This window comes from Patagioenas fasciata, chromosome 9 (assembly GCF_037038585.1).
Source record: "Patagioenas fasciata isolate bPatFas1 chromosome 9, bPatFas1.hap1, whole genome shotgun sequence".
In the NCBI taxonomy this organism is placed as follows: Eukaryota; Metazoa; Chordata; class Aves; order Columbiformes; family Columbidae; genus Patagioenas; species Patagioenas fasciata.
Genome location: NC_092528.1, coordinates 5,718,873 through 5,731,506, shown reverse-complemented (window position 1 = coordinate 5,731,506; position 12,634 = coordinate 5,718,873). Strand labels below are relative to the sequence as shown.

The 12,634-nt window shown below is 51.7% G+C and overlaps 1 protein-coding gene across 1 annotated transcript; it reads right to left on the bottom strand.

Moving 5' to 3' along the window:
• Nucleotides 1–1,834: 1,834 nt before the first annotated feature.
• Nucleotides 1,835–12,109, bottom strand: SRPRB (SRP receptor subunit beta). The gene is made up of 7 exons (XM_065844418.2): nt 11,957–12,109; nt 11,765–11,859; nt 10,245–10,322; nt 7,852–7,934; nt 7,583–7,719; nt 6,670–6,724; nt 1,835–3,693 (listed from the first exon to the last, which is right to left on the bottom strand). Exons 1-7 carry the CDS (start codon nt 12,075–12,077, stop codon nt 3,483–3,485), a joined length of 780 nt encoding a protein of 259 aa, XP_065700490.1. The 5' UTR covers nt 12,078–12,109; the 3' UTR covers nt 1,835–3,482.
• Nucleotides 12,110–12,634: the final 525 nt, after the last annotated feature.

The following is a 12,634-nucleotide window of genomic DNA, read 5'->3' as shown; positions in this document are numbered from 1 at the left end:
CTGCATCACCCTGTGCCCTGCCTGCATCACCCTCCCTGCACCACCCTGCGCCCTGCCTGCATCATCCTGCCTGAAGCCCCATGCCAAATGGTGCCTGCACAATTCAGCACCCAGCAGGCTGTGGGCAGAGGGGTAGAGTGGGCATCAGCATGGGGATGCAGGCAGTGCATTGCAGGCAGCATGCAGGGGGCTGCAGCATGGGGGTGTGGGCAGGGGGCTAGAGCCAGGGTGCAGTGGGCTGCAGGAAGGGGCTGCGAGCAGAGGCTGCAGGCAGAGGTTGCAAGTAGGGGGCTGCAGGTGGGCAGCTGCGAGCAGGGGTCTTTGGGCTGCAGAGTGGGCAGGGGGTTGCAACTGAGGTGCAGTGGGCTGCAGGCAGGGGGTACAGGCAGGGAGCCCAAGCCAGGGTTCGGGGGCTGCGGGAAGGGTCTGTGAGCAGGGGCTGCAGGCAGGGGACAAGAGAATGGTGTGGAATTCATGGACAGGATTGCAGGCAGGGAAATGGGCAGGGGGCTGCAGGTAGGACGCGGTGGGCATCAGGGATGGGGGAACCTCTTGCACATCTAAAGGGAGCGCAGAGCTTCTCCCACCCCACCACACCCCCCTGGGCCTCTCCTGCCCTGGCAGGGTGAAGGCAGCTGCTAGAACAGGACCAGAAATGTCACCTGCCCAGCACCTCGCAAAGGACACACTGCTCATCTCACCCAGCTGGAGCGAAGGGCAAAAGGCTGGACGTGATCTGAGAAGGTCCCATCTCCTCCATGGTTCCTGGAGGACAGGAGGCTGCTGAAGCACATTTGTGGCACGTAGAGGACCACGGCAGACGAGATATCCTGAGTTAGCACGGAGGGAATAAAGGGAGAGGAGGGGATGCCCTGGATTTGCTCCAGATCAGCAAGTCTCCACAAAAATCAGATCTCTGCATCCTGTTGCTGTTCCCTTAACACCCATATGGTCTTCCCTAAGTCCGCTTTCCCCACCAAGCTGGATGAGCCCCAGAAGGTGCCATGGCCCAAACGGGGCCAACGCAGAAGCTCCTGGCCCCAAAGGTGTCAAGGTGGCCAACAGCACAGGAAAGGTCACACTTGCAACACCTGGTTTTGGGAGCCTCAAAAGCCACCACCCCTGGGAGGCCAGGGTTCAGACATCATGTTATTTTTGCTTTTTGGCAATCTTTCCTCCACTTTCATGTGCTTTCTGCTATCCTGGATCTCATTGCGCTTGCCCATCTCCCCCAAAAACACTCTCCCTTCCCAGGGGGACAATTTGCACAACCCATAGCAAAAAAACATTGACAAAAAGAGCTTTAAAGTTCAGCAAAAGCCTCGATCCCTGTGGGGTGACCAAGTGCAGGTCAGGCAGCTGGAGCAGAAGGGACTGAGTTTATCGCATCTTGCAGGCTTGCCAAAGTCATCTGAACACGCTGCCTGAGGAGCAACATGCCCAGCAAGGTCTATACACAACAAAAAAAATAAAGCTCAAGGCTGACTGGGGAGAAAAAAAACCCGAAAACAACACTTAGACCTTCCAGTTCTGCCCTTTTCCCTCAGCCACTGGCAAAAAACGGCTCCAAATATTTAACAGGCAAGTGACGGAGCACAACCCAAAAACCCCGTGCAGGCTCCGCTGGGGAAGCAGTCAATGTACAGCCCCCAAAAAAAGAGCAAAACCAAAAGCCCCGTGTGTGGGGGAGGTTTCTGACAACACAGACCTGGCCGCTGAGCAGGAAGGTTCATCTCCAGAGCCGTGTTGAGCAGAAGCGAAGCCCCAGTCCGTGCAGGTTTGACACCGCTGAGAAGAGGCCAATACAGACAACATCACGACTTGAGAACAAGCATTTAAGCAAAAAAAAAATTATTTAAGGAATACTTTCGAGAAGAATAACTTAAAACCAGCCACGGCCTCATGCTACCTTACCGCAGCAGAAGCTGGTGCTTGGCCTCTGCTTGTCAAGGCGACAGGTCTTTGCAAGCAGAAAAACCACCCAAAGAAATAGCAATATTCTCACTTCAGCATTCCGGAGTCAAAGCAGGCGGCCTAGGAAGGAGCTCCAGCTAAGCGGGGTTCAAAGCATGACAAACATGTTCCAACAATGCTCTGGCTGCAGGAAATGTAAGAATATAACTTATTTTGTAAATATAACCCTCCCCACCTCCTGCATGGATGGTAGGAGAGCCACAGGGTTCCAAAGGCAAGAAATGCGAGGCCGAACATGAGCACAGGTCTTTGTGAAAACTGTTCTCGCTCTTCCCAATGCTACTAACACTTGGCAACACTACGGGGAGGCAGAGGATGGCCCGGATAGAAAGGAAAAAACCACAAAAGATCAGCTGAGTGAGGAAGGAAGCATCAAACCAGAGAGGAAACGAGCCTGCAAAGGCCAGAAAAGGTCTCCCACCTCGAAATACAAGGAGAAGAAAACAAAATTAAAATTTGAGGAAGCTGAACCCCCAGCACAGCATTAGACAGACAAGAACAAACTGAGAAAATCTCTTTTCTTTCCTCTCTTGAGTATCTTCCTCAAGGAGGAGGAATCACACTAGTGCCAGCAGCTCCTGGACTCGCCCTCACACTTGGCCACAAGTGCTGACTAATTACACACACAAAAAGAGCTTCTTCTTGTCACCAGAGCAGGGGACGGCACAGCAAGTACCTGTCATGTACGTACTGTAGGTATGAACCTAAAAACAGGCTTTCCTCGCAGTTTCCAGCTCAGACGCTACTACAACTTTACCACTTGGAGAGTGTGTATACATCTGTGGGAGAAAAACCTACAAGCAGAGTTAAAGAACCTCCCCCCCCAAGAACTGTCCAACAGTGGATGTCACCTCAATTCACACCAAAGGACACAGGTACATCAGCCAGCCTGGGTTTGGCATTTAACAGACCACTCCAGTCCCACAGAAGTGGGAACGGGAATGGAGGAGAATCGGGGCTAAACAGCTTTTGATGTTCTCCTCAACGACTGCCCAACAGAGAGAGCCTGTGCGCTTTGCTGGAGCAGCGCTGACGATGTGCACAGCGCTACCAAGCAGCAAGAGGCTGCGGAAACAAGTGGGAACTGGGAGATGACCCGCAGCTCCGAGGGGTAACACGGTTGTAAAGCTAAACCAAGGTGGAATACAACATGCAGACTCTGATCTCTACAACCCTGCAGCTCACTCCTTCCTAATTTGCCTGGTAGCTACTGAATGAAAAGCCTAAATATTAAGGAAAATGCAGAATTCCAAAGGGTCAGCATCCCAGAGGAAGACAAAAGAGGGGAGACGGAAAAAAAGAGAGTGTGACAGAGACAGGCAGAGGGAATCACACCAGTAGCTGTGTGTCACGTTGCTCCCAAGCCTGTGAGCAGCAGAGGAATAAACCACAATGCTGGTTTCCAGCTTAAGTTTCTTCTTTCTACAGCACAATGAGATTTGAGTGCTTCAGGCCATATTTTTCCTTTCCGTCTCCGAGTCTCTCCCTCCAGCGCTGCCCTTCTCCGCTCAGGCCACCTTGGCCAGCCATTTCTCCAGGCCCTCGAAGTCAGCGTCTCCCTCCTCTCCCTTGCTGCCCCGAGCGCTACACTCCACAAATTCCACCTTCATGGGCAGCTGGGAGAAGTCGAAGTCCTTCCCCTTCTTCCCCAGCTGGGCTGGGCCCCCCGTGGTATCCAGGCTGGTGGGGGCTGCAGAGCGGGTCACGCGTAGGGTGTTGCTGCAGAGAAAGGAAAGAGTCAAGAGCTGTGAACCAGGGGAGCGGTACCTGGAGAAGAGAAGCTCCGGCGAGATCTTAGTGCGGCCTTTCCGTAGTTAAAAGGGGCCAATAAGAAAGATGGGGACAGACTTGTCAGCAGGGCCTGTTATGATAAGACAAAGAATGATGGTTTTAAACTAAAGGAGGGAGATTCAGGCTGGACATGGGGAAGGAATTGTTGTCCCTGAGGGTGGTGACAGCCTGGCCCAGGTTGGGCAGAGAGGTGGTGGATGAACCGTCCCTGGAGACATCCCAGGGCAGGCTGGACGGGGCTCTGAGCAACCTGAGCTGGTGAAGATGTCCCTGCTCATGGCAGGGGTGGCACCAGGGGAGCTTTCACAGTCCCTTTGGTGATTCTACCTACACCAGGACTGCAGGGGTGTGCTGGAGCCAGCTCTGTCAGCAAGGACAGAAGGTCCCAGAGGCACACACAGGGCTCTGCCCTGGGGGACACAAGCACTTTGGCCACTTCTAAATATCTGCTGGAAGGCACAACTGCAGAGACTCAAGACAGCAAGACAGACAGGAGACCACCCAAGGAAACGTGCTCAACCAGGTTTTGTTCTGTAATGAACAGCACAGTGATGTCCTCCATCTGAAGTCCCCCAATATCCCCACAGGAGACACCAGGAATTACACACGGTTTAGCCTCCAGAGCTCAAGATCTGCACTACTTTAATGGGCTAACTGGGAAGAGAGAGGCACTGTGATATCAGGGACCGCGCAGTGGCTCACCCCACTGCCACCTGAGTGCATCGGACACCTCTGGGGACTGAGAGGTGGATCAAGTATGATCTGCCCAAGGACCACACTGCAATGTCACTGCTGTGCCCGCCCTTCAGCTTTCCCCAGCATCCCAACTCCCTGCCACGTGCCGGGTGCAAGGACAGAATCATAAAACCATTTTAGTTGGAAGAGACCACCAAGATCATCGAGTCCAACCATTCCCCCACCCCTGGCACTGCCCCATGTCCCTCAGAACCTCATCTCCATCTGTCCAACCCTCCAGGGATGGTGACTGCAGCACTGCCCTGGGTAGCCTGTTCCAATGCCCCACAGCCCTTTGGGGAAGAAATTGTGCCCCAGATCCAACCTCAACCTCCCCTGGCGCAACTTGAGGCCGTTTCCTCTGCTCCTGGCGCTTGTTCCTGGGGAGCAGAGCCCGACCCCCCCCGGCTCCAAGCTCCTTTCAGGCAGTTCAGAGATCAGAAGGTCTCCCCTCAGCTCCTGTTCTCCAGCTGAACCCCCAGGTCCCTCAGACGCTCCCATCACACTTGTGCTCCAGCCCCTCACCAGCTCCGTTCCCTTCTCTCAACTCACTCCAGCACCTCAAGGCCTTTCTTGGCGTGAGTGGCCCAAAACTGCCACCAGGATTGGCGGTTTGGCCTCCCCAGGTCCCAGCACAGGTTCGGTCACTGCCCTGGGCCTGCTGGCCACACCAGTGCTGGTACCTGCCAGGATGCTGGTGGCCTCTTGGCCACCTGAGCACACACTGGCTCATGTTCAGACACTGTCACCAACACCCCCAGATCCTTTTCCTCCAGGCACTTTCCAGCCGCTCTTCCTCGAGCCTGGAGCGTTCACAGGGGTTGTTGTGACACAAGTGCAGGGCCCAGCAATGATCATCAGACATCCAAGGCAGAGACAGCACAGGGAGTTGCAACAGCCCAAGAGATGCAGCAGTGCTACGGTGTGACTGCTTCTGAGGTCCCAAAATGCCAGGCTGGGGAAGCCAAGGGGCTGCAGCAGGCACATACACAAACAACCTTTGTTCCCCAGGTCACTTACAGAGCCTCATGGATGGGCCACTCCATCTCTCCAGGAGACAGAGTGCTCTGCCAGTACCTGCTCTCTGCCAGCCCCAGCTGCTCCTTATTCACACAAAGGAGCAAATTCACAGAGTCCAGGGGAAGAACAACACTCCCCAGAGGTGTGAGTTGAGGAATGAGATCACACATCTCCTTGGGTTCTCCACACAAAGACATGCAAGCACAGCGGCGCAGGGAGAGGATTCTGCAATCCAGGGAATAACATCGCTTGGAAACGCAACTTCTACATACGGGTAACCACTAAATCCTCAACATCAGAACCAAGGAATGCTTTAATTTCCTGGAGAACTTCAATATGCAGCAACTAATTCCTCCCGTAAAACCGGGAACGTCAGGTATTCAGCCTAGAAGAACACAAGTAACCATGCTGCCGTCTGCTGGCCAAGGTGATCGGCAACAAGGCGGACGTGTCCCGTGAACGCGCATTTGTTTGGAGAGCAAAGAGCTCCACTCCTGCCCCCGAGAGCGCCAGCAAACAGGCTCCACGGGCGAAATATCCAGTTCTGAGCATGTGTGGGGAAGTAAAATCTCTGCTAAATTCACCACAGCACAAAAGCTGCACAGGTCTCTCCCACAGCTGATCTGATCCAACTACAATTATGGGACTCGCAGGCAGAATCTTCAAGCAAAGAGATTAAATACAGCTAAAATAAACCAAAAAAATAATCTTCTACTTGCCCCCTCCCCAGATGGACTTGCCAGCAGCTCATTCTGCTGGCAGCTTCCAAAGTAGCACAACCTACAAACCACTTTCTCCTCTTCCGCTTAGAACTTAAAATTACCAACAGATCACACATCATTTGTCATCCCAGGGGAATGTCCTTCCTGGGGGGGACAGGGAGCCAAGAGAGGGGTCCCACCCAAAGACAGGATTGGAATGTTGTTTCTCCAGCCCACAGCTCCTAGGAGGAAAGACATCATCTGTGCCTCCGCTTTTTTGTCTACTTTAGCAAGGAGTGATCTTCTCTCATCCTTTCTACACCTGCACGGACAAAACAGGCTGTTCTCTTTCTACAGGGAACTTGGATGTGGCTCAAGGGAGTTCAAACAGACAGAAAGGAGAAGGGAGACAAAGCTCAGAGGGTTTCAGATCCAGTTTCATACTTACAGCTCCTTCTCCAGCTGCTGTTGAATGAGTTTTGCCGATTTTGCCATTGTGATATCTAGAGAGAGAAGAGAAAAGGAAATGAGCTCTCTGGTGTCATGTCAGAACCTGGTTCCCTCTGCTAAAGGCAGTCAGAAGAGTTACTGGGACAAACAGATCTGTGTCTGGAGCTTTGGGTGAATGGGAGCAACCCAAAAATGTCTGATATAACATGGGGAATTTTCTTCTCGCAGACAGAGCAGGGAGCTTGACATCTCAGCCCCTTGGGCCTCCCCCCCTCCAAAAACCTGCCTGCTCCATATTAAAAAGACACAAATACATCAGCACTCTCCTGGCATCACCCAGCGCAGCACCGCACTTTGTAACCCAGGGCACGTGGGGCCAGGAACACCTCGGGCAGCTCTTAACGCATCGCAGGAAAGAATTAAGAAAACCAAACCTCATACTGCCCAAAAGCTTCACATTGTTACACAGGGATCCACTCTTCCACTGTAAAAGCTGTAGGGATCTGAAAATCTACCCTTTTCTGGAACTGGATGTTCTTTCTAGTCCAATCAAGAGAAAACACAGAATCTCAGGAGCTAAACAGCTGTCTGATTTTAACACTGAAGCTACCAAGTGTGTACAGAGTTCATTATGCTCAAGTTGATCCTGTTTTCTGCTGCCTGCAGATTCATAAGACAGTTCTGCACAAGCAGAAAGCTGCCTGCCTCACTTCAGCTCCCCTCAAAAGCTGCAGATCTCCCAAGCAGTGCAAAGGTAGTTGACACACCTGACCTAAGAACTCTTCCAACGGCTCCTGCTGAGTAGTCCAAGTTTACAGCCAATCTCCAGCCTTTGTTTTGCTGAAATCCCAGATCCTAAGAAATTCAGCATCCCCTACGGCTCAAGGACCAAACCCCCCAGTACACAATACCTTGCTTATTGCAAGCGATCAGCAGCGCGGGCGCGTTTTTGAGCACGGTGCTGTCGACCAGCACCTGGTACAGGAACTCGGCCACATCCTTCACCTCGCGCTGGAAGGCCACACTGTCCACCACAAAAACGATGGCTCTGGAGGAAAGAGGGAAGAACACAGGCTGGGTCTCGAGCTCTGCAATCATCTTCCCCAGCACCATCAGTTGGTTTATCCCTCTCTGAAACACCACCTGTACCCTCCTCCCCTGCCAAACCCCTCCAGGTTACCTGGCTGCAGCCTTGAACCTCTCCAAAAATTGAAGCCGCAAACTCTCATGGCCTGGAAGGTCGATTAAGGTCACATTAGTACTCTGGGAACAGAAGCGAGAAGGAATTAGCAACACCTCATCTAGGGGTAGCCACGATCACGGAAAACCAGTCTGGCTTACATGGAAAACCAGTGGATTCCAGTTAACCTGGCGCTGGGGCAGAAGTGGGGGTGAATCCCCACCCTGGGAGGAGCACGTAACTCTCCCTGTGGTGCAGCCCCTCCAGCAGCCCAAATAATTCTGCCCAGCAAAAGAAACACCAAGGAATGACACTGCTGGCCAGGAGTCAGGAAGGAGGCGACCAACACCAGCAAACCACTCGAGCTGAGAGGACAGGGCACGACCGCAGAGAAAAGAGAACCATAGAACAGAATCAGCAGATCACTTTGGTTGGAAGAGATCCTCAAAATCATCGAGTACAACCATTCCCCCACCCCTGGCACTGCCCCATGTCCCTCAGAACCTCATGTCCGTCTGTCCAACCCTCCAGGGATGGTGACTCCAGCACTGCCCTGGGCAGCCTGTTCCAATGCCCCACAGCCCTTTGGGGAAGAAATTGTGCCCCAGATCCAACCTCAACCTCCCCTGGCGCAACTTGAGGCCCTTTCCTCTGCTCCTGGCGCTTGTTCCTGGGGAGCAGAGCCCGACCCCCCTGGCTCCAAGCTCCTTTCAGGCAGTTCAGAGATCAGAAGGTCTCCCCTCAGCTCCTGTTCTCCAGCTGAACCCCCCAGGTCCCTCAGCTGCTCCCATCACACTTGTGCTCCAGCCTCTCACCAGCTCCATTCCCTTCTCTCCACTCGCTCCAGCACCTCAAGAACCTTCTTGGCATGAGAATATTCAGCCCATTTCTCACCCGCAGTCCCCTCTGCAGCCACTGCACAGCAGCACATTTAAACTGTCCCTGACAGCAAACCCACAAACTCCTGTCCTGCAAGTCCCTGTCGCTAATCCCACTGTCTCTGAACCAAGTTATCCAGTCAGGCACACAATCCACCCAACTGCAAGTTCACCTGAACACACAAAATTTTGCTGGGAATAACACAAAAATGCCTTCGCAAAATACTTTAAGGGAAAACTGCCAACATTTCCCTTTCCACAGCAGTGACATTAAAGAGAATAAACGCCTCTCACGCTCCTGATCAAGTGGGGCCAAAGAGTGACACGTTACAGCTCTCACAATAAGGGGATCTCTTGAGAGGAGAGAACACTACACAAGGTCCCATCCTCTCACTGCTCCTGGATTTTAATGGAAACCTCACCTACAATTTAAATAAAGAAAAGCAGTAATCCACACTGCAGCATGCTAGTGCCTCTCCCCTTCATACGCTCCACCTTAAAAAGACACAAATACATTAAAAAAAAGAAAAAGTCTCCACTTCCCTTCAAGTTTATAGCATTTTTAAATAATTTTATTGCTGAAGATTGACATAAAGAAGCCACATCCTCTACTTCCACAGCTCCCCAGCACATACGGTGCTGTTCTCACTGCCACATGTGCACCCACCACCAGAAAACACTCTCCTGAATCTAAAGAGATTGCCACAAACTGAAAACAACCACGTCCGTGGCAGCCCAGGAGCTGAATGTAGCCAAATCCTTTCTGGGATCACATGAAGTTCAGCTGGAGGCTCTTTTCAAGCCTGCTAAAACTCTTAAATTCACATTTTCTTGGGAGAGACAGAAATTACCGCCAAGCAAATAAACCAAACACGACAGAACAACGTTCCCTCGCAGACCTCCCTCCTGCTCCTAGCCGTACCGCTCTCCTCTCAGGGCTGTGCCATTTTACTTGACTTGTAAAAGCAGCTCCTTTTTTTTTTGCTACAGAAAAAATACCACACGCTACCCAGCTTTCAAAACCCATCACACAGATGTGGTTTTCAGTCAAAAAAGGTTTCACAATTTGACAAGCAAAATAAAAAGAAACCGCACAGGTGATAAGTCCATAATACCTCTCAGTATTTTCCTACTTTCCCAGCGTGAACTGTCTGGAAAAATCCCATCTCAGCCCAAATGGGGGGCTGATTTCAGGCTGGGAGGACTCAGCAGCACAAAAAGCATCAAGGTATCACACAGTATCACAGTATCACAGTATGTTTGGGATTGGAAGGGACCTCAAAAGATCATCTAGTCCAATCCCCCCTCCTGGAGCAGGAACGCCCAGGTGAGGTCGCACAGGAATGTGTCCAGGCGGGCTTTGAATGTCTGCAGGGAAGGAGACTCCACAACCTCCCTGGGTAGCCTGTTCCAGTGCTCTGTTACCCTCACTGAGAAGAAGTTCTTTCTCAAATTTAAGGTAAGTTTAGCACAGGAAGCAGAAAAGCAAAGGTACAGCTAAAACCCCCTGCTCACCTTGTCCCTGCTGACTCTGTAAACTGCGGAGCTGTCGGTTATAGAAGTCTGGGTATCGCGGTATTTACCTGTCAACAGCTGTGGGAAAAAAATAAAAGAAATTCATTTTCAGAAAAAGGAGGCCGGAGGAATCCTGGCATCATGTTTCCTCCATCTAGAAACTGAAATGCTGGTAGCAGACTTCAAATATCTGATTTCAACTCTGACACGCACAAAACAATTACATTTTTTCCATCCGCAGAATTTGAAAAAGCACTTATTAGAGAAAAAAAGCACAGAATGGTTTGGGTTGAAGGGACCTTCCCAGCTTCCCCAGTGCCCGCCCTGCCATGAGCAGGGACATCTTCACCAGCTCAGGTTGCTCAGAGCCCCGTCCAGCCTGGCCTGGGATGTCTCCAGGGATGGTTCATCCACCACCTCTCTGCCCAACCTGGGCCAGGCTCTCACCACCCTCAGGGACAACAATTTCTTCCTCATGTCCAGCCTGAATCTCCCTCCTTTAGTTTAAAACCATCACCCCTTGTCCTGTCACAACAGGTCCTGCTGACAAGTTTGTCCCCATTTTTCTTATGGGCTCCTTTTAAGCACTGTAAGGCTGCAATAAGGTCTCCCCGGAGCTTCTCTTCTGCAGCTGAACACCCCAACTCTCTCATCCTGTCCTCCCAGCAGAGCTGTTCCAGCCTCGGATCATTCTTGTGGCTCCTCTGGTCCCTCTCCAGCAGGTCCATGTCTGTCCTGTGCTGAGGACCCCAGAGCTGGACGAGCCATCTATAAATATACTAACACAATACAAAACCACATACCATCTATGGGTATATGGAATATCCACGTCGCTAAAAATAAGAAGGAAGAGAATACACATGTAGGAAGCAATTATTTTGCAAATATAATAGGCTCAGGCAGGATATCCCAGCAAAGCAATTTTTTTTAATAACGATACTGCAACACCAGGTGTTCTACCTAACGGTCAGCACACACAATAGGGCAAAAAGCCCCTGCTTATAGCCCCCCAAAATCCCTGCTGCAATTTCCCTCCCCTGTTCCCTATTGGTTGGTACTGCAGGGTTTACAGACCACCAGCCCCTGCCTCAGACAATACCCTTCCTCTTGTCAAACTACTTAAAGTGTGGATTCCTGGTACTTTGGCTACCCTTCCAACTAAATTGACTTGTAAATACAGGTATCAGTATGCATACAGGTATTAGCATACATGAAGGTATCAGTATATATTCTGGGAAGAGACTGTGTTTTACATTAAGGATCATAGCCTTATGTCTCTCGGTCCTTCCCCCTACATTAACTTGTGAATACGGGTATCAGTATACATGCAGGTATCAGTATATATTCCGGGAAGAGACTGTGTTTTACATTAAAGATTCACAGTCAGATGTGTCTCGGTCCTTCCCCGCTGCTGGGCTCAGGCGTCAGTTCTTCGTTAAACGTTCCTCACACACCTGCAAACCGCCCACCCCGCAGCACAGACCGCCCGGGGCTCCCCCCACCCCCGACTCCCCGCTCACCCGGGCGAACAGCAGCGTCTTCCCCGCGTCGCAGAGCCCCAGCAGCAGCACCGCCCTCCGGCCGCTCCTCCTGCCCTGCACGAACCTCCAGAGCACTGCGGAGAGAGCGGGGAGCGCCTCAGTCCGCCGCCCCCCCCGCGGCACAACACCGGGGGACTGAGGGAGGCGGTTCCCCCGCGGGCCGCGACTCACGGATGGTGATGGCGACGGCGATCAGCGCCAGCAGCACGGAAAGCACGGTGGGGTCGGGCGCCAGCAGCTCCCGCCGCAGCGTCTCCATGTGCGGCTCCAGCGCGCCCGCCATGCCCGCCATGCCTGCCCACGTCGCCGCTACGGCCACTTCCGCTTCCGGCCCTGCGGTGTGGCGGGAAGGGGCGGTGGGAGCGCGGGGGCTCATGGGAGTTGTAGTTCCTTGGCGGGGAGAAACGTGTTGTCCCCACCCCAAAAATAAGCCCCAACATGATTTTGTAATTATTTTTAAGCGTGCTTAAAACACAAGCCCTACTGCAAAAATAAGCCCTAGCCACAGCTCATTTAAAAAGTCAATTTAAACAGTGCCCAAGCAGCTATACTGAAACGGAGAACTAAACTTCACAGCAGAGTCAATTGCACTCTTAAGCGTCATTCTTTATTTTATCAGCGCTGGGGATCATCCTCCATAAGTGCTCCAAACACTGGACGTTCTTGCGTTGCTTATATTCATATAATTATTACATATGCGTTACAATTTTTGAAAATGTTTACATACATCTATACTAACAAACAATTGATGTAGTTAGTTATAATTGTTTAGTTTCTTACTTACAATACACCTATTAATTATTAGTTAAATGTAAGCTAAGCACTCTGCTTCTAAACAATGTTATTGCT